The 24,574-nt window shown below is 38.4% G+C and overlaps 4 protein-coding genes across 19 annotated transcripts; 3 read left to right on the top strand and 1 right to left on the bottom strand.

The window, feature by feature from the left end:
- The first annotated feature begins 897 nt into the window (after window positions 1-897).
- LOC112287739 (serine/arginine-rich splicing factor SR30) lies at window positions 898-5,433 on the top strand. 16 transcript variants are annotated; one of them, XM_024531191.3, is made up of 16 exons: window positions 898-1,021; window positions 1,528-1,594; window positions 1,892-1,977; window positions 2,122-2,254; window positions 2,374-2,439; window positions 2,707-2,781; window positions 2,950-3,094; window positions 3,212-3,258; window positions 3,451-3,561; window positions 3,691-3,747; window positions 3,854-3,921; window positions 4,096-4,296; window positions 4,468-4,492; window positions 4,643-4,708; window positions 4,819-4,884; window positions 5,053-5,433. In XM_024531191.3, the coding sequence occupies exons 4-16, from the start codon at window positions 2,168-2,170 to the stop codon at window positions 5,104-5,106; spliced, it is 1,068 nt and encodes a 355-aa protein (XP_024386959.1). In that variant the 5' UTR covers window positions 898-1,021; window positions 1,528-1,594; window positions 1,892-1,977; window positions 2,122-2,167; the 3' UTR covers window positions 5,107-5,433. The 16 variants fall into 16 exon arrangements, 13 of the variants coding, with proteins under 13 accessions (XP_024386959.1, XP_073393782.1, XP_024386950.1 ...); XM_073537681.2 differs by having other exon boundaries at window positions 1,528-1,599; window positions 1,902-1,977; XM_024531182.3 differs by having other exon boundaries at window positions 1,528-1,599.
- A 4,141-nt stretch (window positions 5,434-9,574) lies between these two features.
- On the bottom strand, window positions 9,575-14,115 carry LOC112283779 (uncharacterized). The gene is made up of 8 exons (XM_024522908.3): window positions 13,979-14,115; window positions 12,544-13,844; window positions 12,196-12,273; window positions 11,457-11,735; window positions 11,058-11,249; window positions 10,795-10,935; window positions 10,505-10,594; window positions 9,575-10,104 (listed from the first exon to the last, which is right to left on the bottom strand). Exons 2-8 carry the CDS (start codon window positions 13,777-13,779, stop codon window positions 9,790-9,792), a joined length of 2,331 nt encoding a protein of 776 aa, XP_024378676.1. The 5' UTR covers window positions 13,780-13,844; window positions 13,979-14,115; the 3' UTR covers window positions 9,575-9,789.
- Window positions 14,116-14,198: 83 nt separating this feature from the next.
- On the top strand, window positions 14,199-18,361 carry LOC112283787 (uncharacterized). The gene is made up of 6 exons (XM_024522928.3): window positions 14,199-14,369; window positions 14,788-15,764; window positions 15,988-16,119; window positions 16,297-16,893; window positions 17,123-17,266; window positions 17,559-18,361. The coding sequence occupies exons 2-6, from the start codon at window positions 14,844-14,846 to the stop codon at window positions 17,889-17,891; spliced, it is 2,127 nt and encodes a 708-aa protein (XP_024378696.1). The 5' UTR covers window positions 14,199-14,369; window positions 14,788-14,843; the 3' UTR covers window positions 17,892-18,361.
- A 3,049-nt stretch (window positions 18,362-21,410) lies between these two features.
- LOC112296158 (nascent polypeptide-associated complex subunit beta) lies at window positions 21,411-23,334 on the top strand. The gene is made up of 4 exons (XM_024500571.3): window positions 21,411-21,490; window positions 22,374-22,441; window positions 22,668-22,816; window positions 22,948-23,334. The coding sequence occupies exons 2-4, from the start codon at window positions 22,374-22,376 to the stop codon at window positions 23,202-23,204; spliced, it is 474 nt and encodes a 157-aa protein (XP_024356339.1). The 5' UTR covers window positions 21,411-21,490; the 3' UTR covers window positions 23,205-23,334.
- Window positions 23,335-24,574: the final 1,240 nt, after the last annotated feature.

The following is a 24,574-nucleotide window of genomic DNA, read 5'->3' as shown; positions in this document are numbered from 1 at the left end:
GACGCATGGGTTCTGAAAATGGTCACTACGGGAGAAGACGAACTTGTTACGCTGAACTCTAAGTTATCAGCCCATAGGGCAAATTTGCAATTATCACAAAGTTGAGGGGTACTCTCGATATTGTCAAAACTTGACGGGGATTTTTGATATTTCTAGAAACTTCAGGGGCATGTGTGATATTCGGCCTAGAAAAAACGTTGTACAAATAAAATCACACAACCTTTGACAAAAGAACATGGCTTATTTTTATATATGCTATTGAAATTCGTCTACTAATATGCAATTGTAATTGGAATAAAATAAATAACATTAAAATAAACTTATCAAATCATTTTGGACTAATATTACAAATGACATAAATGATTTATTTCTCTCTATGTCAAAAATTGACACTTTGGGTGAATTTATTGTAAAAGCAATTTCATGTAGCAAGTAATTTTTTGGAATATATATATATATATATATATAACAAAAAATTTGACCTATTTTCTCAGTCACCAAAATGTCAAAACACCTTTTGAAATTTTGATGTGTGTGTATGAACACATGCGAAAAGTTTTGACCTTGCTCATCGTGCGTCAGAAATTCATCAAAACGTAGATGCACTTCATCCACAAGAATCAGCGGATGGCTTTTCAGACTCGTATAAATTTTCAGATTATTCATCCGGTGCGGTGACAGGGCCATGCACACCCCAACACCGACTAAGAAGAAGCCTCCTAAAACCGACCCTCCGCGACAGCGCCCTGGTATCGTCCGATCGAAGGGACTGAGCCAAGTGGAGGGTCAGATCAGATCATGGAGCCCTAGAGTAGAGCAAAGAGCTGGTCCGTCTTGTGCTGTGTGTCACGCACTTTTGCTGTGTCGCTGCTTCTGAAAATCCTTGAAGCTTCATTTCGTTGCAAATTGAGAAGGGAGCTCCCCCTTACGGACGGAGGAATCGAAGGGGTCGAAAAGCACCCTTCGTGGCCTTGAGACGCAGTTGGTCCTGCTGCATGTTGCGCCAGATTGTGCATGCCCGGTTAGATTTGGCACGCCGGTGAATTGTTTTCTTCCCGAACTGCTCCTACGTCTTTTCATGTTTCTTACCTCTACTCTTCTTGTCCTGACACGCTGCGCTGTACCGCTGTCCCGTTGATTTGTAGGTACCGAGCCGAGTTTCGGTACGTTTGTAGAAGCAGAGTGGATGATGTGAGGGCCAAGTGCTAAGTCTGAATAATCCGGTCGTGGTGAATTGTGTCTGTTGTGGGAGTCGTGGAGGGGAAAGGAGTACGTATGCATACGCAGCGTGTATAGGGTTTAGGTTTTATCCGGATTCCGTGACCGTGTTGAAAAGTTGACGGTGTATTTGCTTTCATTGTTGTTGTTTTTGTTTTTGTTTTGTTTTCTCTGGAGTTGGAGGTGGAGGTGGAGAGTTTTTGTGATGTCGATGTAGTTACAGAGGAATTTTTTTTCAGTGGGGTGTGGTGTATTCGAATTGGCGCCTTGTTCTTTCGAGACAGAATATGATTGTGTGGCTTTTTGCAGTTCTACTTGTTGAGGCCCTGTTCTGCATCGGCGGCGGAAGTCGTTTGGACGGGATAAAGAGGGGGAGGTAAGGTACAATGGGAGACCGACACTCTACTTCCACAGCCGATATTCGCTTTTTTGGAATTAGGTTTTTACGTGGAGCGTGGAGAAGCTATGGAACTAGAATGCGTGGAGCTGGAGGGAGCGTAAATAATGAACCTTATAGACATGTTGATGGGAGGAAGGGAACGAGGGATAGAAGGATACGCTGAGGGATGAGGGAAGGGATGCATTAATGGCCTGCCGGGAGAGGGGATGGGTATGATGAATCCGTGTCCAATGCACGAGAGTGAGAGACAGTGGGATATTTGGCATGTCTAAGTCGTGCATAGCTGTGGAGCTTTCCGGAGCTAAGGAGGGAGCGGTGGAGCTTGAGGGGCTTCGCTTGGACCAAAGATGTCTCTCTTGGTTGGCCTCATAGCTTTCTATTTTCAGCTCTGGCAGGTGTCCGCTGATTTCGTCAGTTGGTAACATACTTTTTTGCTGTGATCACTGGCGAGACTGCTATGTGTCAACTACCTCTTACCAGTTGTGGTGGATTGTTTTCTCCAGTCTTACCCTCTCTGAGTTAGGAGAGTAACCCATCGAAACCAGCACGATGAGCAGCCGTGCGAGTCGTACGATTTATGTTGGAAACCTTCCCGGTGATGTGAGGGAGCGAGAAATTGAAGATCTATTTTACAAGGTACTGTAACTCATTGTAGCGGGTAGTGTATCCAGAATACTGACCTAAAAGTTGCAACAGCGGCGTCGACTTAGTATGGCTCATATCTTCCATTTGTTCTACTTATTGTGTGGATGCAGTATGGACGAATTGTGGACATTGACCTGAAATTACCCCCCCGCCCACCTGGTTATTGTTTTATTGAGGTAATTCTACTCGCGTGTTATTTGATTTCCATGATGTTGTATAGTAACTGCTCTCTAGAGTCTCGAATGAGGATAACTTCTTTTTTTTTTTTTTTTTTTTTTTTTTTTCCCTTTTTGTTTGTTTGTTTTGTTTTGTTTTGTTCTGTTCTTTTGGTCTTTTTTCGCTTTGTTTCCATTATTTGTTTTATTTTTTTCTGTTCATATTATCTGATTCAACAGCTCTATGTTGAACTATCTTAGAAACATGGTATAATTTGTCATGCGCAGTTCGAAGACGGAAGGGATGCGGAAGATGCTATTCGTGGACGGGATGGGTACAACTTTGATGGGAATCGATTGCGAGTACGGTTTTCCCTCCATGCTATGTTTCGGGCAACTCTGAATGGTCGTTTGATGCAGTCATCTGGTCTTTAATTTTATTTACTTATCTAAACAATGAATGTTTCATGTTTTGCCTGTTGTCTTTTTTAGACCTTGTTCATTCTATTTTACATTGACTTTTCTCCACAGGTTGAAATTGCCCATGGTGGTCGTGGGCCTCCGCCAGCAGTGGATCGGTATAGCATCTATAGTAGTGGTGGAAGGGGTGGAGGTGGAAGCGCCGCAGATTGTGGTGGTCGTGCAGGAGGGGTTTCTCGCCGGTCCGAATATAGAGGTATGATTCGCAGTTTTCTTAATTGGCATTTGTATTACTGTATGTGAAATATTTAGTTCGTAGGAAGAATCATTGTTTTATAGAATTCTGACGTGTGACACTATGTACTTTGAGCAGTAACGGTGACCGGATTACCATCGTCTGCCTCGTGGCAAGATTTGAAGGTATGCACTAGTTTTGCGTTTTCTAAATACGAATATATATAGTGGCTTCTGTAGTACTCCGCTTCTATTTCCATCTTCGATTTCTATTTTTATTTTTTATCACTAACTATGTTGAGACGTGTTTTTATTTACTTATTTGGGTAATGGACATAGTTGTTCCTGACTTACTTTTACAAATGGTGCTATGTACAGGATCACATGCGTAGGGCTGGTGATGTGTGCTTTGCACAAGTTTTTCGTGATGGCACTTCGGGAACAATGGGCATCGTGGACTTCACGAATTATGATGATATGAAATACGCTGTAAGTTTGAATTCTGCGACAAAGATGTACGTGTAAATTTGCTCGACCATGAACCGGACCTGACAAGGCATAAATACATGCTTACAGATAAACATTTTCGAAACATGCAGTAATTTATGTGTTCTGCAGATCCGGAAGTTGGATGACTCAGAATTTCGGAACCCATTTTCTCGGTCTTTCATTCGGGTTGGTGATCTGTCCTTTGCTTACATATGTGTGTTCTTTGTTTATTACTAGTATTTTAAGCGTTGAAGCCCCTTTTGCTACTGTTAATTCTACGTCTCGCTGACAGGTAAAAGAGGACAAGGGTTATGGGTCTTCTCGGAGGAGTGTTACTCGAAGCCGTTCACGTAGCCGCAGGTATAGTTTGGTTCCTCTATTACTTAATTGCGGGTTGGAGATACTAACTCCTCTTTCAATTGTGCTATTAGGAATGAGAACTTAGTATGTGTGTCGTTCAATTTTTCCTGTTCCTTAGGCCGCCTCAATGCATTCGCAATGAGAATTAACTTTGTATTGGCGGGTTTTGTTCAGCCGCTCTCGCAGCAAGTCTCCGCGTAACCGATCTCCACGGTCGCGATCTCGTTCACCACGCTCCCCAACTCCTCTGTCCGCCCGGTCGCGGTCGCGGTCGCGGTCACGGTCGGGGTCACGGTCACGGTCGCGGTCACGGTCACGGTCTCCTTCGCGATCTCGTTCCCGTTCTCGTTCGCTCTCTGTGCGATCACTTTCAAAGTAAGTTCCGTCACGCGAATCTCAGTATTACCGTAATTGAATAGAGAATTGCATTTTCCTGTTGTGGCTGATGTATGTGAACTCACATCGAACTAAATGCTGATCTATTCGAAGTTTGTTTTATTGTGTCTGATGTTGGTTCTATCATTGCGGTGTTGTTATTTACTGCAGGTCATTGTCACCTTCGCCTGTACAGGTTATTGAGAGCATAACTGAAGGCCTATTTTGTGTTCTCTCGTTTTTAACTCGGCTTCTAAAACATTGCGGAATGAGTGTATACTAAACTGCTGAAGTACCCCAAAATCTTGTTGTGTCATGGTCTGACTTGGAATTTTATCATTGACAGGGATCACCTTGGAAGAAAGGTAGCCGGAGCCCCCGCTTAAGCCGGTCTAAATCTCCAGTGAAAATGGTACGAATGTTCCCACTAGGAAGTGTTCGTAGCATTAGCTCAAGGATTGTTAGTTAAGCACCTCAACCAGTAAGTACTTGTGAACCAAATGTCTCGACGATTTTATGCAGGCGAATGGAAGAAGAAGCTCCAGTGAGGAAAAAAACGGTAGTATGAGTCCCAAGGGAGATAATGAGGTAATTACAGGCATTTAGTGTCCTCGTTATGCGTATTTTCTAATTCCTTAACCTTGCTCCTGCCTGTTTTTGGATATAGAAACAAGTGAAAACTATGATTATTACTAGAGCCTGTCAAAGGTCATTGCATTGTATTTCACCTGACATTGATTGCGGACTGGTTTTCAGGATCGGTCTTTTGAACGCAGTATTTCTCCTGTATCCGAGAATGGTAAAGATTAAAACTAAAATCTCGCTAATTTCATCAAGTGTAGTTTTGCCGTGTTAACAAATTAACCCAGAAATCAGTCTTCCCCAGCGTCCGCAATTGTACTGAAAATCTATCTCCACCCAATCGTACGTTTGTCTTCGTATGCTGATTCCGTTGCATTGATATCTAGATTTATTACTCTAAGACGGAAGCCTTGCTTTATCTGTAGTTTGAGTTTCTAGCATGTGCAGCAGTTGTTTCGTGGTCAGTTCACACGTACACAAAGGAGTCGTTTGTGTAAATTGACGATTTCATCGTCTACTTAATTTAAGTTTTGATGTCAGTTATTCATGTGTCAACCCTGTTTGATTCTTGGTGTAGACATGCTTGTATATCAAATCGTATACTTCAAATCGATCTGTCTAGAGTGGTGTTTGACACTGCCTTTAGTTTTAAAGTGGTTTATCTTTTGGAATGATTTTGCATTTCATGTGCCTTTTACCTTTTTCTTACTTTTGACGTGGTTTTTGTATGGATGCGACACTGATTCAGATTTGATATTGCTTTTCTTTTTCTTTTTCATTTTCAAAGCAGTATTTTGAGCCCAAATTTTGTGAAATTATCGTACTTGAATCATTCTAGTAGAGTTCGATTTGTTAAAAAATTTGATTGAGTATGACATACTTGCCGTGGCATTCGTAAGATCATTCCAGTATTATGTATTTTTGAGATCACCATACTTCCGTGAGTAGATAAATTCTCAATTGCGATATCTTCCCTGTTATCTATCTAAGTCTCAACCGGGGCACAAAATCTTGTACCGGATACTCTTGTATTGAAATCGAAGTATCGTTGTAAATTGCATCTGAATGATTTTGCCAACATCAGGTGTCAGGTTGCATGCCCTGGAACAAACAATGTAGAATCGAGGTGGTTTGTGTGGAGCATAATACATTCACGAAAACCATAAACTATTATAAATGTGTGAATTATTAGAGATACTTCAAAATCAAAATTGATTCCAATAGTGCATGTTTGAATCTAGAATAGTTGCATTGAATTGCTTGAATTTTTGAAGAGTATTATTGTTTGTTTTAAGAAAATATACCCGACTATTACTTCTATTGTCAATTAATACAACAAAAAATCTTCACCCATTTAATGATGCTATTTTCATAGGTCCCATTAAATGATGCTATTCTCATAGATCCCATTAAATGAGCATCAATAAGTTGATTCATCTTTGTTCTTCTATTAAAGGATGTCTTTGGACATTTTTGTCTATGTTGTCATTCTCCTAAACAAGCTTTATATATTTGTTTTTCATTTTGAATTTTAGGTAATTTATTCATTCAATTTGCCTTCAAAAGATGATATAATTTAACATAATTTTGATATTCAAAACAACAATGCGATTTCTTTGTTTCAATATTAACTAAAACAAAATTGACTTTGTTTTCTTTGAAGATAGTATTACCAAATTTATATAATTTATTTTTTGAGTCTCTATACCTAATTGCAATTATTTTCAAGTTTTTTTGCACTCTCTAGAATATATACGAGTTTTTGTGAAAAGAATAGTTCTTCTATCATTTGCAAGACATCTTACTAATAATAGATTCTTGATAATAGTTGGAGAGTACAAAATATTAGTGATCTTTATTTCATCATAGTTGGTTTTTAAATCAACATCACCTTTTGTCAAGAATAAGAACTCAAAGAAGATACATAAACAAGTGAGGTATGTATCAAAGAGAGATGACAAAATGAAATATGAAAGTATGTATATATTGTCTAATCAAGATCTATGGAATGATGTTCTATAGAACCTCCATCATGTGTCCAATTTGCGAGACACGTTAACTTCTATGACAAGTTTTTTAAGTGTGCCACATGGTTAGCTTATACCATAAGCTATTAATATGAGCAACACATGGCTAACTTGTTGGCCAAGTGTTCAACCTACTAATTATCTATAGGCAAGTTTAAAGGTGAAACCCCATCTATGAAGCTTCTAAAAAGCTTCTCTATAAGATATTATCATATTTATTTATTTTTACCTATTTTTACATATTTCTACCTATTCATATTATTTAGATAATTATTAATGTAAATATATATATCCATGATATCTTTTCTTTCAATTCCATATAATTCACCACCATCAATAGTAAGATTTATCTTTTCTATTTTTGTCATATTTGTGACTAAATTCTTTTCTTCCATCATGTGAATGCTACACCCACTGTCCATTTATCATTGTTTTATATTCTCAAATTTAGCTAGAGATGCCTCAAGTTTACCTAATTCTTTCAATTTTTTAGATTTTGAACCTACTACCATATTGATATCATTTTCTATGATACTCTGTCCTTTCTAATGATAATGTTTTCTTGTGATATAATTGGAATTACTACATATGAAGCAAATAATAGTCCTTTTGACATTGAATATCCTCTTCCTCTTCGTCTACCGCTACATTCAATTTATAATATATTTTCTTGAATTTGGCAACACCCACGATTTAGACCTACAATGCAATTAATTTTTTTGACCTCTCCTAAATGTCAAGCTCTTATGTTTAGTTGTTTTATGTCATTTAGTATTCATGTAATATACTTATCAAAGCTTGACAGTGGGATTGAATTATTGATAGATTGTATCATCATATCATAATTCCTAGATAAGACATTCAAGAGATTTACCCTCATTTTTTTTGGAAGCACTTCTATCAATGCTATTTGTTTTTATACTTCCTTGCCAATCTCACATATTCTTCAATATCTCATGCTTAATATAAATGTAATGCAAAAAATTGAAATTTTATCAACACTATTTGTTATTGATCGCCATTTTAATATTACTCCTTAAGTATATTCCATGTATCAATAAGATCTTGTTTTTCTATTACAATATCCATGACTTTGTCACAAACATACATTAATATCACCAAATGAACTTTGTTCTTTGTATGCTTAAGAGCCACAATAGTATAATATTTCCCTCCAAACAAAGCATGAAATGTTGTTGGTTTTCTTTTCTCTTCCACAATTGCCCATAATTTTTTCGTGATAAGTACTTATTTTGTCATGATTGCTATACAAGATAAATTATATTGCCAACCAATTTGTTCGTTTCACCTACAAAGAGATATCCTTTTGGTTTTGTCTCTTCTATTTTTCAAGTCTTTGTAAGACTTTCTATAAAATTCTAACACTATTCTTATACTTTTTGTGAAATTCCAACACCAATCATTAGATCATGTTAGAAACATGGAATTGTGAGGCTTAATTTCTAGTGTTTGGTTAGATTGTAACTACTATAAAGCCAATTTTTTTGCTAAGCTCGTCATCACATCCCTACTAATTAAATACAATTTTCATTATATAGATCCATCCCGTCAAGTTATACTTCTAAAATTTCCAATCAGCTTTCAAATTCTTGTAGCTAAACCACAACTACTTCTTCCAACACAATAACATGTTTTACAATTTGTGAAAATACTTAGTAGGCAACCAACTCCTATAGTTGGCAGGCAATTAGGCGGAACAATCAATCATTTTCTCAAAACAACAACATTCTCCAATGCAATGAAAATGTAACAAACATGAGCAAGAAACTGCTTTGAACAAGTACAAAAGCATATTTTTAGTAAGTAAAATTTGATATCATAACCTTTGCACATCACATGGGTGATATCATAACCTTGGCACATAACCTCTTAATATAGTAACAAGATTGTTCTAGTCTATGTACTCTCAATAATTGATGGACTTCTTCCTACCAAGTTTTGATACCATGTGGAATATTTTCTATTGATGAATTGTGTTCACCTACTTCTTGAACTATATTTATACATCAAATCTAATTTTACATGTGTAATAGATTCTAATTATATCTCATATTTATCTTGATAGTTCATGCTATGTTGACTACTTTTTTCTATTTTCAACAATATAGTAACTTATTGTTGATTAGACTAATTTGAACTAAACTAGTGGTTGCTTCAATATCTTTCAACAATGTGCACATTGTATCCCATGCATGATTCCTAAAATCATTACAACGATGTCATCTCTATAAGTTTTGTAAGAAAAGATACAAAATTGATTGGAAAGACAAGGAGGGTAATACGTCTACTCTCCAAAGTTTAAAATCCACTCTCTTGATTTTAATTCTTATCAATCGGTGCATAAATGTATTTTGACTCTAAAGTTTTTTTTAATGCAGATAATTTATTTTTAATTCAAAAGAACTATATGTTATTAAAATCGAGATATTCAAACATTTGAAGTAGAATGGTTGTTAATTTGCTGAGAATATATGTATTGTCTACTCATTTTACATTTTAAAACTTAAGTCTTCCTAAGAGAATATTAAACATATCAAAGACCAAAACATAATTGTTATAAATAATTTAAATAATTTTCAAATAGTGTGCATGTTTCTACTCAATATTTTTTCTTTTAAGCCTTAGAAACTAATCACTTCAAAATTTGATGACATGAAACAAATTCTCCAGTACCTTTCATCTAAAGTAAAAGTAATTTTACAAAATAATCCAACACCACAATGTTGTCTTTGAAAATGTAACTCATTGTTACAACTATGATGTGGCTTGCTTGGCACGATTGACATATTTACAAAAACTAAAGAATCAAGCTACTTAGTTGCTACTTGTCTAAGCAACCCCACAAGTTGCACTGCACAGTTCCTCATAAGTTATGTCGTTTGGCAACAGGGTTTGGTATATGGAGGGCTCGTCGCCAAGATTGGAAGGGAACAGTCATTGGATGCTTTTCACTATTTGACCATGAAAACTGGACAGACTTCAAGGCTACTGGCCGCAGATTGAACGATGGAAGGTTGTCAGGGATTTTATGCCTGATAAAGCTGGCATAGGATAGTAACCTTGCGGGTATGAGTGAGACAATGTTGGAATTAGAAAGTGCAGCGCCCAGGAAAAGTGATAAAACTGCTGCAAATCGGGGCTCATCAAGTCCAATTTCTTCATTAAGATATCCTTGCATCTGTGCATGACAATGACAAAGTGCTGCCTCAATAACAATCATTGTTGACATAAACACAAGGGCAGTGTCTGCAGAGCCGTTCTATACATATTATAAGAAGACTCTCATTAGAACCAAAGGGAACCGTATTAGAAAATATGAGCGACAATGTCAAAAATGAAAGTGAAAAGTGATCTAAACTGAAGGAACCGTAAGCTTTTCCATAGAAAGATGGGAAATGTCCACAAAAAATACCAGCGATCCCGTCCAATCAAACCATTACATGAGGCAGTAGATATAAAAATAGAAACAAAATCATTATATGTCAAAATTTGATTCAGAACAAAATCCCTGCAGTTAATTTCATCCTGTCTGTTTCTTGAGAGAAAAAATATGATCAGAAACGTTTAAAAGCACATACCTTCTGGATCAACTCTTCAACAATGCATTCAGTGTAAGTAGGATGACTCTGACCCAAATCGCTAAAAGTGCTAATCACAAAGTCTTCATCCTGCGGGAGATAGACATTGAATTCGTGATATAAGCTGCATAAACCATGCAAACAAATTCCACAATGATGTCTAAAACAAGTCGCTTCAAAAAGAGAGGACTTTTGAGAGCTCCATGTAAAACATTTAGTTGCATTAGGACGAAACAAGTTTCCATTCTGTACATGTAGAATAAAGAAAGGAGAGGAGATATCCAACAGACCTCAGGATGGTGCTCTAAACTGGTAAGGAGCGTGCAAACCACTGAATGAAAAATGCTGAAGCTCGGCAGTTGGGAAGTAGAAAGTAAGTTGCAGCCACCTTTTCGCATCTCTGGATTTATATCCTTCACCACACCTAAAAACTGCTCGGCAAAGATCCAAAGCAACAGTTGACAATGAAGTAGTATGCACACACAATTATTAATATACAATTCATGTCAAAATTTTAGGTTGGAACTCTTATAGCGATAATCCTAGCTCTCACCAGATGAAGGTGTTGATCATTGACGGACAGGTAACCTGCAGTTGCAAGCTGTGAAAGTGCATGCATTGCCTGCATTCGCACAATCTCCACCTCTTCGTTCAGCATATCAAGCAGAAGATTCGCTGCACCAGAAGCCATCTTCTCACATTTGCAAGCGAGTTTTGCCAGAGCCTCTATTGCCGCACATCGTACCTGGTAAAGGACGATAAGGCCAGGCTGTCACGAAGATTCATAAACGATATACAAACGCAATATTACCTTCTACGTCGTCCATTTCTAACAAGCAAACAAGGCACGGTTTGATAAATGCTGTACTGTAAAAACCACGAAACACTAATTACTTGTGAGCAACATTGTCATCAACAATAAACGTTGTTGAAGAGTTGTAACATAATTCACCTCAAGATATTCGTCTTCAAGTCCATGCACAAATGCACCAGCAGCACTCGCATCCAGCAGGTTTGTACTGTCCTCAAACTTGGAGAAGTCGGTATCGGTATCACCATCTTGTGACACTGACGACACAGATGCTGAGACATTTGTTTCTTTAGGAGCCTTCGCTACCTTCTTGGTCAAAGTTTGAAGCAACACGCTCTCAGGTACCTTGGCTGCCTCGCCAAGTACACGGAAAGCCGCTTCCCTTACGCGCATATTCATGTCTGTGACGGTGGTGCAAACCTAAGAGAACAAGTATTTCCAATAAAAAACCTTGACATCTCCATACCTAAAGTATCTGTAAAAAACCAAAAACAAAAGACATCGCGTACTCCTTCATGAAGGATAACCCAACCAGACTTCACTTATCACCAGCAAGAAAAAAACAACTGCATTTTACAAACTCTTCCTAACTGAAAATGTATTGAACTGTCAAATTAAAACCCAAGTAACTTCTCATTGTCATTCTCAGCTCTAAGAGAACATCTGTGCTGGTTCGAACATGTAGGTATTCTCAAGTACAGCATAAAACTGGTACCAGACATTTGCTATCTCGATCACAATTCATCATCTGATTTGCATCATGATTTCTCCAGAATGATGAGTCTTTGACAAAAGGTTTCCCAATGAGAGAAGTGCAGCCACCACCAATCCAGGTCTCAACGATTTTCAGAGACTCCACAATATTGCCTTTAAGAGGTACCTGTAAGAATGCTTCCGTGCGCTGCTTTGACGACGAACCATTTCTCATATCTGAGTAACTCCTCATCCATAGCCCTACCTGCCAAAAGTATGTTGTATTATTTACAACTCGAGATGTTGTATTAAATAGTAATAATATGGCACTTGCTTCAGTAGATTAGAGTTTATGCAGAGTGCTAAATCATAGTATGACGGTGAAGCGATCTAAGCCCAGTTAGCCAACAAGAGAAAAATAACAAGCGTACAAATCAAGTGTTGACGCAATATCATAACAATAATAGTAATAATAATAGTAATGATAATAGCATTAGTAACGACGATAGAAGAAGAAGAAGAAGCAGGAACTTACCATTTCGATTGCAGCTATGCGCACATTTTCGAATGAATCCCTAAATAAGTTAATGGCAACTTTGCAGCATTCACTGGTCAATTCGTATCCTTTGCCGTGGAGCTTCATCAGAGCCCTTAGAGCTGCCTCTCTCACAGATGGAAACGGATCCCTCACGTAACTCAAAAATGAAGAAAGAAGGGTCTCCCCTGCCTTCGAGCACGATACACCAAGCCCAGGACGACTACTATTGACACCTTGGTGCTTCGTCTCCTGTTCAACAAATTTGTTGGTCAAGTTCGGCAAGAGATCATCCGGCTTCATTCCTAAATCTGTAGTTCTCTGCACAGCATTCTCAGCTTCTCGAACTCTTCCAGGGAAGTGGTCCCCGACACGCCTCCTCTTGGCACCTTCTTCTGCCTCAGCAACATTTTCTGAGAGGGGATTATTCAGTTCCGGTACGCTCTCAACAAGCAATCGCAGCACTAATGCCCGCACGCGAGGTTGACTGCTTCTAAGATGCCGTCTAACCACAAATCCAAGTGACTCCCACGTCACAATGCCATCAATCTTTTCGGAGATTTTAAGCAGGGAATGCAGAAGCTGTAATCGCACAGCGCTTTTCAACTTCAATTCCACCTGATCTTTCGTGGCAAGATATGCATGGAGCAGTTGCACCACCAATTTAGCAATCGCAAATTTATAATCAATAAGACCCTCCATTCGAGAAACCCACTTCCCTCCCTCAGCCTTCAAATCGAGCCTATCGTGAGCTTCGCGTTGTAGAGGGGATGTGGTGGACGAAACCAACCCATCTCTCGTTTGCATATCCGCACTCTTCCCACACGACCTACACATTATCCCATTTTCTGAAATCCTTTTTGAACATGTGCATATTTGCCGATGACCGGAGGCAGCAATCGCCGGAGGGTACGCACAAAGCGGCACGAGGGCCACATCAACTAAAACTTTCACCACGTTATGCACAAGAAAAGGGTCGTCCTCCTTCCAAAGCTGAGCTTGCAAACAATGCAGAATCTCCCTCCTCGTTTTCACCTCTCTCGTCAAATCTAAGTGTGAAGAAATCGAAACAAGAGCCTCCCTACGAACTTCAGGCTCTGAATGCTCCAAAAGTGAGAGCTGCTCTTGAAGTATCCTAGCCAGATCATCATCCTCCCCATGAAACCTCAATTTCCCCTCGACAGAGCTCACATGCTCAGACTCTACCTCCATTGCCTCCATGGTAGCACTGAACATTCTTCAATGCATCATATCCAGTCCTGAAGAACGGTTCTTATACATCTCAGAGAATCGGTACTTTTCTGCAGAGCTCGCATACCCATCCAAAGACCCATGTCAGCAACTACAATTTCTATTGTCACTCTCTTCGCACACGGATCGCAGATGAACATGATGGGGTTTTAGGGTTTAGTAACTCTGAAGGAAATCGACTTACGCCACAACCCATCCACATTTGGACGAAAGTTTTCAATGAAGGTTAGATCTTCGGCGACCATTCCGGTCAAAACTGACGAGCGGATGACAAGCCGAGATGAAGCGCTGACCTTCGTCATCTCTGCCTCCCGAGTCCTCTCAGTGCCTTAGCAGTTGTCCGCGCGCCGACAAATCTCGCTCCTATCCCTCTTGCTTGCAATCATCTCTGCGCAGACTGCTGGATGTATACGAAATTCACCTTCCTTTTCCTTCTCAGGTGGGTATCTCCAGATTTTGACACAGGATTGTGGGACGTGTGACATTCCTTTCTGCGGAGCGAGCTTTCCGGTGAAGATTGCTGCGAAAGTTAGCTTGAGGAAGTGAAACGTGGAGAGCGGTTATGTGTTGGCGCGGTGAGTTCAGGGAGCTGTAAAGTTGTTTTGCTGTTCAGAGTTCAATTCAATGATGGGGGGGATTATTATTGGGTTTCACTTTTGGAGTGCGGAAGCCCATGGGTTCGTATGAAGAGGAATTGTCTGCTGTTTGGGTTTGTTCAACGATTTGACTGTAGTCACGAGTGGATTTCTCGTTTGAGAGAGGTGGCGGTCGGGTAGCACGTCTGCATGTGTTTCTATTTATTTGGCCTTTGTTGTTGGAATTTTGGACTTCTCTCCGCACCTCTGCAATACCTGTGCTTGGCACTGATTTGTTATTAAACTTTTGGCAGTTTGAGCCTCGTCATACTTCTGCGTTTGCTACATGTTTACGAAATTTTCTCAGTTTTATGCCATTATTCAGAAACTGCGTGGTTGGATGTGTTTGAGAAATTAGGGTTTTTAAGGTCGTTGAATCTGGAAGCTGCGGAGAAAGTTTAGAGAGCAGGAGCAATGATTTTTCTGTACAGGGGTGAACTCCACAAGGTTTCTGGGATCACGCGCCAGTGGTCAATCCCAAAACCGACCATCTCGCTATCTGCATTTAGGCAGGCGCTCGAGAAACGAAATGACGCTCTGCGCAGTAGCTCGCTAACCTCTGACTTTCCGACTCCCTGTTTGACGCGCCAAGACACTTGCGTCTCTGGCTCCCACAATGTTTCACCCTCACATGTTCATGCGAGAGAAGGGCCCAGAGATGATCCAGAGACGGATATTGGACAAGAAGGGCGTGGAGAGAGCGACGGTCTAGTGAAATCAGATTACATGGACGAGGATATTCCTGAGGAGGCAGAGGATGGGGAAGACAGGAGTAAGTATGGAGGAAAGACTCGACATGGGGGCTGCGAAGGGGAGGGATACAGGGACTTATGTGCAACTGCGGAAGATTCTTCTGATCGGCTTCTATCAAGAGGTCAGTCCTCTGATGACAATGAACTGCAATTCGAAACTAAACTAGAGAGCGATGAACCTGCAGATTTGGAAGAAGACATGGATAGGAAAGAAAGAAAGAAGAGAAAACGAGAGGAAACTTCTCTTGTTGATGTGAGGAAGGGTAAGGTGAAGGTGAAGGTTGATGAGGAGGTTTTAGTGGGTGGTACGCCTGTCGCCGTTGAGCCCATGGCGCTTGACTCAACAGGAGCAGGTGAGGAGATGGAATTGGACCAAAAGGTTGTGGATAAAGTGGTTGGGATTGGGGATAACAGTGAAATCGAAAACACTAAAAAAGAGGGATCCGATGCTAATCTAGGATTGGCTGTGGAAGAGGATGATGGTCAGATAGAAGTGAATGATGTTGAACAAGGAGATTTTGTGAGAGTGGAAGCACCTTCTACACCACCCGTACATTCCGAGGAGTTAAATTTTGGAAAGCCTGTGAGTGATTTTGTCACCTTTCATGTTGGTTTTGTTTCTGGCCTCGATTGCCTTGTGCTTGTTAGTGTCTTGTGCTTTAGTGGAAGTCATTAGAAAACTTTGCTGCTGTTGTTGATACTGTTATCATTAGTTGACCATCGTATGAGTTTTAAGTATTTATCTCTTGATTTTAGATCACCAGTAGTTTGATTTTTGAGCTTTGTTCCGAAAACGTGTTTCTCAGGTGATAGGAAGGGACCTCGCTGAAGAGGCTAGGGAAAAAACAGACGCAGGAGGTGGCAAGAAAGCAGAGTTGGAGGCGAAGCTCGAGAAACTAACCGCAGAAAAGCACCACCTTGTACAAATGTTGAAGCAGGTCTTACTAAACATAATTTGAATTTGTCCCATGGCATAGAAATCCCCTGCCACAGCTGATTCTAAACACAGTGAGATGTGTTCCTGGTGTGTAATGTAGGTGCATGATGCAGCATTTTATTCACGGGGTCTTTGCCAAATATTTGGATGCCGTCTTAACATGTTCCGGTTTGTTCAGGTGTTGAGCACTGAGAAGGTGTCAAAGAAAAAGGTTCTGAGTGCATCACAGTCTCCATCTGCTCCGGGGCCCTCATCTGCGTCTCAAGATATCCCAAGTAGTACTGACTTGCCTGCTGCGCCTATCGTGCAATCAGAGATCGCTATTGCAAGCGGCGCTGAAGTCTCACATAAAGTAGATGTGCATAGTGCGTCAGGTCATTCACAGATTCGGTCTCACAAGCTTGGGCGTCAACTTAACACTTCACGGGTCGTTCAGGTGTTAAGCAGTGAAGAGGAGTCAAAGAAGAAGGTTCAGAATGCGTCACAATCACCACCTGCACCTGGGCCTCCGGCTACTTCTCAGGCAGCTTCTATTTGTGCTGATGTAGCTGCTGCCCCGATCGTGCAGTCGGAGACTGCCGTTGCGAGTGGTGCTGAAGTCCAGGCTTCAACTGATCTTGAGGAAGGGGAATTGGAGTATGCAAGGACACCAAGTCCACCATCAGCCCATACAACGATTGCATCACAGTCCGCAAGCCATGGAACACATCCCCCTCATGGATCAACTCCAGCTTTGGGTCCGTTACTGGGCAGACAGCCACAACACTTGAACCAGGTATTTGAAGGTGATACTATTTTAATTTATTTCCGTGAACGAGTACTTGTTAAGTTCGAGGTGGAGGCTTGATACTAAGACAATTGTTCTAGTAAGCTGAGGATTTGTATAAGCTTATCGTTCCTATGATTGCATTTCTTGGTCTCCTGCTTCTTATGGAAGTTTGTTGGCGATCTCTGTTGCCTTAATCAGGTAGCAAGTGTGAGACACCTTTGTGCTTGTGTTGCAGGGTGGATCTTCACGGGGTAATTATTATCCACAGGGATTGGGTCTCCCTTCTCCAAATTCAGCTGCTGCAGCAGCATTAGCGGGTACAATATCTCCAGGCACTGGGTTTATGTCACTTGTCAACCGGCCATATCCGCACCAAATGGTTAGCAATTGTACTGGCTTTTGATATTTTGTTTCATTCATTTCATTCTGCAGTAGCTGGTCTATGTCCTTTCTTTTAAATACATAATTTGTTTCTTTTCTTTCTTTCTTTCTTGTTTGTGATGTATTATGAAACAACTGATTCTTTCTCTACTGCGTTTACCGAGTGTTGTATGTCAGTGTTTTGCCTTGCTGATACTTGTCACGAACTTTGGTGGTATTGTCGTAATCAACTGAAAGTTGATGAAGTTTGTTCATTTAAGTAAATAATTTTTTGTTTTGATGTGTTGCAGGCAATGCAGCATGCAGCACATGCATTACACGCCCAAAAGGTTGCGGCTGCTGCGGCAGCTGCAGGTCATTCTCACATGAGCCCCATTTTAGGAGGAGGAGGTCCTGCAGGACCTGGCAATGGAGTTTCTAATGGCCCCCCTGGGTTTGGTGGTTATGGAGTTTCTCCATCTGTGCATGGGCACCATGGTCATATGCCGCAGGGCGCGTCTCCGGGAGCTGGTCACATTGCAGCGCAACAAGGAGCTTCTCCTTCTCTTCTCACCACTCCAAGAGGTCCTCCTGGATACCATGAGATGCGTAATTTGAATCCTCCTTGGAATTTGCAGAGATAAGAAAAAGATGGTTGTCTACCATCTTGATTCAATTCATTGGAAAGTCAACTCTAGCTTGTCTTCGAATTCTCCAGTGGGATTAAGTTGCACTTCTGTGCATGGTTTGGAGCCTTGCAATCTCTTGTTGCTGAAAGTCTCTATTTTCAGCTGTTTAAATTGCTGCATTTTTTTTTTTATTTATCTGACACCATTGTGTCAATGACTAAAAGATATGAAGCATTTCAGGTCGTGGCTACCAATTGTAGACGCTTGATCATATGACACATAATTTGTTCAGTATCTTGAATTTTTCCTAGACATGATCCCCAATAGAGCCTTCGCATTGAATCGAAGTTATGAGAACCTTTCATCTCTGTGATACAGGCTGGATGAGAGCAGTAGACAAAGGCAGGTGGTGTGGAGAGATGTTCAATTGATACTGGAATGAGGCAATTGCCATCTACTTAATATATGCTGTTTTAAACATGATAGTCATGTCTCGGCTGCGCCATATACCCAATCAGACTGACAGGGTGGTGATATGAGGGTGATGCTATTTAGATATTTGGGAACATTAGTGAGCATGATTTTTAATGACAGTATTCTGGGACATGGCTTGTGCATCAGGAATATAAATCAAGTTGTATATTCTTAGGATGCTTTATCATGATTTTGTGAATCTCTGAACGAAACAAGATTGCACTGTATGTAGCCATGATTTTAAACTTGAACCCAGTTGAACTATCATGTCACCACCGTATTTACAAACCATGTGAGAGTATAATGCTATTCTAAAGCTTATCGGTTAAGTCCATAATAGATAATTGAATATTATCATTCATGCAGTATTAATGGGGTGATTTTATTGATCACAATGAGTCTAACCTCTTTAACCCAAAAAGAAGTTGCCTGAGTAGCTTTGAACCCAAAACAGGTTGAGGTTTTCTCTCGGATGAAAGATGATTAACTAATGATGATTTTACTAATATTAGGGATATTTGTAATTCCTCCAACTAGATTGCAATTGCTTGAGTTTTTGTCAACTCAAATTTAGGGAATTGAATTATTTATTCTATATTAATAAGGCACACAAAATTGTAATCAATCCAAATGAATTAGAAAAAAATAGTATATAACTATAAAAACATCCTTAAACATCAAAAAACCAATTTTACTTGGACTTACTCTTTACAAGAGTTTTTTACATGATTCGGATTTAGATCAAATAGCTTCAACTATAATATTGTTTTTCTTCACCAACACTCATCTTTTTATAATAGTTTGTAAGTAACAACTTTTTTTTTGTGCAAAACCCTTTGCTTTGTAGTGATCAATGAGACAAGTTCTTGCATGTTACACTCATTGTCCTTTTTCCATGAGCCAAAAATATATACTCATCTCTTTTATATTTACCATTTTTTTTCTTTATTCCATTTTTATTTTTTAAAATATCTTTTGTGTGCTTTTGGCTTTATATTTATTCTGGAAATTAGGCTACCTTTGCAATTTGGCCACAATTGTTGCAATTATTTTCTAATTTTAGTTTTTACAATGTGGAATACCAAAATCCATTCTTTCAACAAAAGAGAGTACACAGTTATAATAGTTTAAATTTATTTTTATAAGAATAGAGTTTCTTTTTATAAGAGGTTTCAGTGATATTATAATATTTTACTCAAAGCTATGATTTTTTATGGAATTTTATTTTTATTCATCAAATGAATTGGATTTGATTTTTTACAAAATATTGAAGCTTATGCCTTTTAAATATAAGTTTGATTAATTTGCAAAAATACTTATTCTTTTTATCATTTTGTTAAAAAAAATCTTATAATGTTTCTAAATATAAATAATTTATATTGAAATTTTTTAATTGATAGAATATTCTTTATTTAGTATGGGTATTTATTTAAATTCTTTGAGTTAATTATCCAACTATTAAGATACTATCTTTAATTTTTAATACTTTTTTATACTTATATAAAATTTTTAAATTTACAATTTTTTTTTTTTTTTTTTTTTAATATAAAAATGATCTAATTAGTACATAAAATATTTGCAAGACATGCTAAATGTAGTTATTTTATAAAATGAGTAAATATTATCCATTAATTTAGTGTATAATAATAACTAACTATCACCTTGGATTGAAAGAAGATGTAGTCTTATAATCTATTGATGTACACAATAATAATAGTACTAATAATGATACACAAAAAATACAAAAAATAAAATAAAATAAAATAAAAAATTACATACTTATAAGTTGCCACAATTAAAGCTATCATTTTTAATTGCTCTTTGTTCTAAAAAAATTAAAGCATTTAAAACTCATAAAATTTTGTATGTTTATTTAATTAACAATTAATTTAGAAGAATTTTAAATAGATCCAAGTTTTTATTAAATTAACCCTCTCATCCTAACTATTATGAAAAAAACAAATTTACTTCTAGATTTATTTCTCCACTATTAGATTTGCAACCAAAGAAAATCAACCATATTTATCATGATTACCAATTCTTCATCAAAGGTGGGTTGATTTTAGTAAAATCATTGGTCTATTTAAAATTTCTCTTAATTTATTATATTAAAATAATAATAATAACATATAAAAATTTATGCATATATTCAAATGGTTAATGTTATGTACATATTAATTTTTTATTATTAAGTTACAAAGAATTTATTTATATTCTTAGTTTCAAGTAAAAATAAAATCCATATTATAAACTTATGTAGATATTTAGAAAGAAATAGATAAAAGAGAATATTAAATAGATCCATGCTTTTACCGAATAGACCCATTTTTGATGAAGAATATGGTAATCATGATGAATGTGGTTGATTTTTATTGGTTGCAGATCCAATACTAGAGAAATGAATCTAGATTTCATTTTTATTTTCATTTTTTATTTTTTTCATAGTGTTTTGGATGGGTAGGTTGATTTAGGAAAAACTTGGGCATATCTAACATTCCCCTACATAAATATACAAGAATAAAGAATAAAACTATGTACATATAAAAATATTAATTGAAAAATTTGATAAATTTGATTTGGGATGAAAAATAAAGTGCTTAAACTTATTTTAAAATACTTCATTATTATATAGAATAAATTATAATATAGACAATTTTTATGATACTTCATGTAAAAAACCAAAGTAGTTCAATTCAAGATTTGTATTAAGAGTAATAATTATCAGTAAATTTCTCAATAAAATTTTATTAGGGGCACATGCTAATATTAGTAACATAAAATTTAAGATTAATTTTCAGTTTGCAAAAAAAAATTCCGTAAAAGCAAACACTTTAGTGAAATACAATGGATTGGCAATTTAAACCAAAGGATGTGTGGGAATGAATTTGATGAAAGGGAACGGAACGCCAGTTCTCGTCGGATGGATGGAAGTACTGATCCTGTAACCGCGAGAAGGACGGTGAACGCGGGGAGAAGGGCTGCCGCGGGCATGGATACCCGCGTCCCCCGTTGCGGCAGTGAGGACCCGAGCTTCACCCTAGAATGAGCCCTTTCCACTCAGTGTGCGTGTAAGTCTCGTGAGAAGATCCAAGCTCTGCTCATCTTCACTCCCACCCCCGGGTCCTCAACAGCTTTCCAAGGTGCGTGTGCTGTGTGCTAATGCCTTCGTACTCGTGGAGTCGCTACTGCTCCGCCTTTTTTTTTTTTTTTTTTTTTTTTTTTTTTTCTTTTGTTATTATTATTATTATTATTATTTTTTCGTCAGGAGTTGGGAGTTCTGGGGTTTGGAAGGTTGTTCCATTTTAGGGTTTGTGTGGGCATGGGTAAGTCTGGGGGTTGGGTGGATATTGAGTCTTGAATTGTTGTTTTTGAAGACTTGAAGCTCTGGTGTTTTTTTTGTGATGCCTAGAGGAGCGTAATGGCGCTGTCAATTTTTCATTCTGTTTCTGTGAAGGCTTTTTTTTTTTTTTTTTTGTATGAAAGGTGCAGATTATACCCACGGGGATTTCAGTGAGTAGAAGAATTGTGGAATTCGTCTTCGGGTGTATCCCTGCGTTTTGGAATTGGTAGTGGAGCTGCTATGGGTCGTAATTCTGTCACCGTTTCTTTATAGATTTGTCTGGTTTATTATATATATATATATATATATATATATATATATATATATATATATACGGGGTTTACGAGGGATCTTATTTTCCTGAGTGAATCGATTTGGTTTTTGTCGATTGAGCTACGAACTTTCTGTGTGCTTCGACTTCTAGGTGGAAATCTCCTTGCATCTTTGGGGCAGTCCTTTAATCGTTCATTCACTGCTGCAATGTTAAACTGCAACGAGCGCGTTTTTATGGGGGTTTCTCCGTTCAAGACACTCAGCACGTTCGGAAGCCAGGATATAGCATGCGATGAACCTATGTCTACTTAGAAGCGTTTGACGTCGATTTGGAGGAAACTCATTAAGAATACTCGTGATCAAAGTATTAATTCATGATGTGGAATTACTGTGAACGAATGGCATATCAGATGAACAGGGAGAAGCTGATGAAGATGGCTAGTGCAGTTCGCACTGGTGGAAAGGGCAGTGTCAGGAGGTGAGTGATGACTATGCCCTTCGTTATGATCCGGTCCATGAAACTCTTGTGCTTAGGTGTGCATTTTTTTATTCACATCCAAGAACCGCGCTTAGTCTTGTCTCAGATTAGTTTTCAGCTCTAAGATTCGTCTGCTACTTTGTACTGCTTTGTGAGGCTCTGGGAGTTTCCCTAGTCTCATGTGCCCTATGTGGTCTACCCTTGTCAATTTCAATTGGCTGAACAGGAAGAAGAAAGCTGTTCACAAGACCACCACCACTGACGACAAGAGGTTGCAGAGCACCTTGAAGCGACTCGGAGTGAACACCATTCCCGGAATTGAAGAGGTTAACATCTTCCAGGATGAATCCGTCATCCACTTCGTTAACCCCAAAGGTATGCATTCCCTTGAAATTTGACTGGTTTTTGTGACCTTGGGAGAGATTATAAAAGTTCGCTTCAGATGTACATCCTTACACCAGACATTTGAGTGTGCTTATCAACCGCCCCAACTGATATGTGTGCAGTGCAAGCCTCTATTGCTGCCAACACGTGGGTGGTGAGTGGACCTTCTCAGACGAAGAAGCTTCAAGATATCTTGCCCAGTATCATTAATCAGCTAGGACCTGAAAAGATGAACTTAGCGCAATTGAAGAAGCTTGCTGAGCAGTACCAGAAAAAGGATAATCTCGGAGGAATTGCAGAGGAGGAAGACGATGATGTGCCGGAGTTAGTAGAAGGAGAGTCTTTCGAAGAAGCCTCCAAGCAGGAAACTGCCAAGTAGGAACTAGGTAACGAAAGCTATTGCAAATCCCCTGCAAGTTCTTTGTAGGTGCCATTGCAGCATTCTGGCGCAAGCTACACAGTTTTGAAATGAGTATCAATGAAGTGCAATGCATGAATCCCAAGCTCAACTTCTTGTCTTTCCTAGAGCTAATGCAAGTAGTGTACTTGTGAGTAATACGTTTCGTGTAAAACTTTTGCTTGAAAAGTATGCCCAACGTACTGTGTGGTTTATCTTAATGAAGTTTTTATTTATCACGGTGCCCTTCGCCACACCTAAGTCCTTTTACTATTCTACTTCCCGAAGCTCTTTTTGAGACTAGAAGCTTAGTACTTAAACGTTGCTTTCTGATTTGTATTTCTTTTACACTGCCATTCAAGCCTCCATTTCTTTTAGTTCCTTCGCTAGCCTTTTTAGGACTCGCAGCATGGCACTCGAAGATACCATGACCTAGAGTGTCGGTAGACATCTTGGCTCAACGCCACTTTCAAGTTGCTGCAGTCTCTTCTTGGACTGTTTACAAGCGATGTGCCACTCAACTTCTTTCAACTATGAGTGAGAAATGTTAATTGCAGAATTTAGTAATAGTGGGTAGAGAGGCTTTGCTGAGTCTGCTAATGAACAAAGAAGTGTCGCAGGTCTAGATTAAAAGCAGAATTAGTATGTCTGCACGTTCAGCAAGCACCAATTCCAAGGGATAGCATACTTGCATGACATCAAAGGCCACCTGGAAAATCAATGAATTGATCCCAGAAGTTGATGGCTGTAAGTGATACTTTTGATACAACTTAAAATGGAGTTCTTTTCAAGTTGTGTGTGTAGAAGCCTATTTATTCGAAGTGGATAAATAAGAATTGATTAGCTGTAATGACGAAGAATGAGACTTTGTCCACTTTGCTTCAATTGAAATCACATATAGATGTATAAGTAATTGATATCGCCACAGCAGTTTTTGCTATTGTCACCATAATTTGTCCTAAATTTGGTGCACACCACAATTTACTTTGTGGAACTTTAAAATATAAATCCATAAAGACTGTATGTGTGGCAGATACATGTATGGTAGATGGTAAGTTGTGGTGGCAATAGCAAAAAATTGTGGCAACATCAACAATATCCTATATATACACATTATATAATCTATGAGCACAATCAATTTCTAACTATATTGAATAGTAACTAATAATCTTTTTACCACATTTATTCTTTGGTGGCATGTAATTATCTATTAGGCACATGTTTTTGCATGTTTTTAAAATTCACATTGAAATGACCAAACAATTGTATTTTATTTTTATTTTTATTTTTCCTTCATGTTCATTAATTGAAACTATGTATATATTTTTATGTTTTTGTGTTTTATTTTTTTT

Source organism: Physcomitrium patens, chromosome 1 (assembly GCF_059467195.1).
Source record: "Physcomitrium patens ecotype Gransden chromosome 1, ASM5946719v1, whole genome shotgun sequence".
Lineage (NCBI taxonomy): Eukaryota > Viridiplantae > Streptophyta > Bryopsida > Funariales > Funariaceae > Physcomitrium > Physcomitrium patens.
The sequence above is the reverse complement of the archived record's forward strand: the minus strand, read 5'-3'. Positions and strand labels throughout refer to the sequence as shown.

What these genes read in the sequence shown, in the direction of transcription:
- LOC112287739 (XM_024531209.3), top strand. Translation starts at nt 2,168, where the DNA reads ATGAGCAGCCGTGCGAGTCGTACGATTTATGTTGGAAACCTTCCCGGT. An exon ending in TTGAAGATCTATTTTACAAG is followed by an intron (nt 2,255 to 2,373) that starts GTACTGTAACTC and finishes GTGTGGATGCAG; the next exon opens with TATGGACGAATTGTGGACAT. An exon ending in TTTCTCGGTCTTTCATTCGG is followed by an intron (nt 3,748 to 3,853) that starts GTTGGTGATCTG and finishes TCTCGCTGACAG; the next exon opens with GTAAAAGAGGACAAGGGTTA.
- LOC112283779 (XM_024522908.3), bottom strand. Translation starts at nt 13,779, where the DNA reads ATGTTCAGTGCTACCATGGAGGCAATGGAGGTAGAGTCTGAGCATGTG. An exon ending in GCACGGAAGCATTCTTACAG is followed by an intron (nt 11,736 to 12,195) that starts GTACCTCTTAAA and finishes TTGTTCTCTTAG; the next exon opens with GTTTGCACCACCGTCACAGA. An exon ending in TTGAAGAGTTGATCCAGAAG is followed by an intron (nt 10,105 to 10,504) that starts GTATGTGCTTTT and finishes TGTCATGCACAG; the next exon opens with ATGCAAGGATATCTTAATGA.
- LOC112283787 (XM_024522928.3), top strand. Translation starts at nt 14,844, where the DNA reads ATGATTTTTCTGTACAGGGGTGAACTCCACAAGGTTTCTGGGATCACG. An exon ending in AGTTAAATTTTGGAAAGCCT is followed by an intron (nt 15,765 to 15,987) that starts GTGAGTGATTTT and finishes CGTGTTTCTCAG; the next exon opens with GTGATAGGAAGGGACCTCGC. An exon ending in GGCCATATCCGCACCAAATG is followed by an intron (nt 17,267 to 17,558) that starts GTTAGCAATTGT and finishes GATGTGTTGCAG; the next exon opens with GCAATGCAGCATGCAGCACA.
- LOC112296158 (XM_024500571.3), top strand. Translation starts at nt 22,374, where the DNA reads ATGAACAGGGAGAAGCTGATGAAGATGGCTAGTGCAGTTCGCACTGGT. An exon ending in GGAAAGGGCAGTGTCAGGAG is followed by an intron (nt 22,442 to 22,667) that starts GTGAGTGATGAC and finishes TTGGCTGAACAG; the next exon opens with GAAGAAGAAAGCTGTTCACA. An exon ending in CCACTTCGTTAACCCCAAAG is followed by an intron (nt 22,817 to 22,947) that starts GTATGCATTCCC and finishes ATATGTGTGCAG; the next exon opens with TGCAAGCCTCTATTGCTGCC.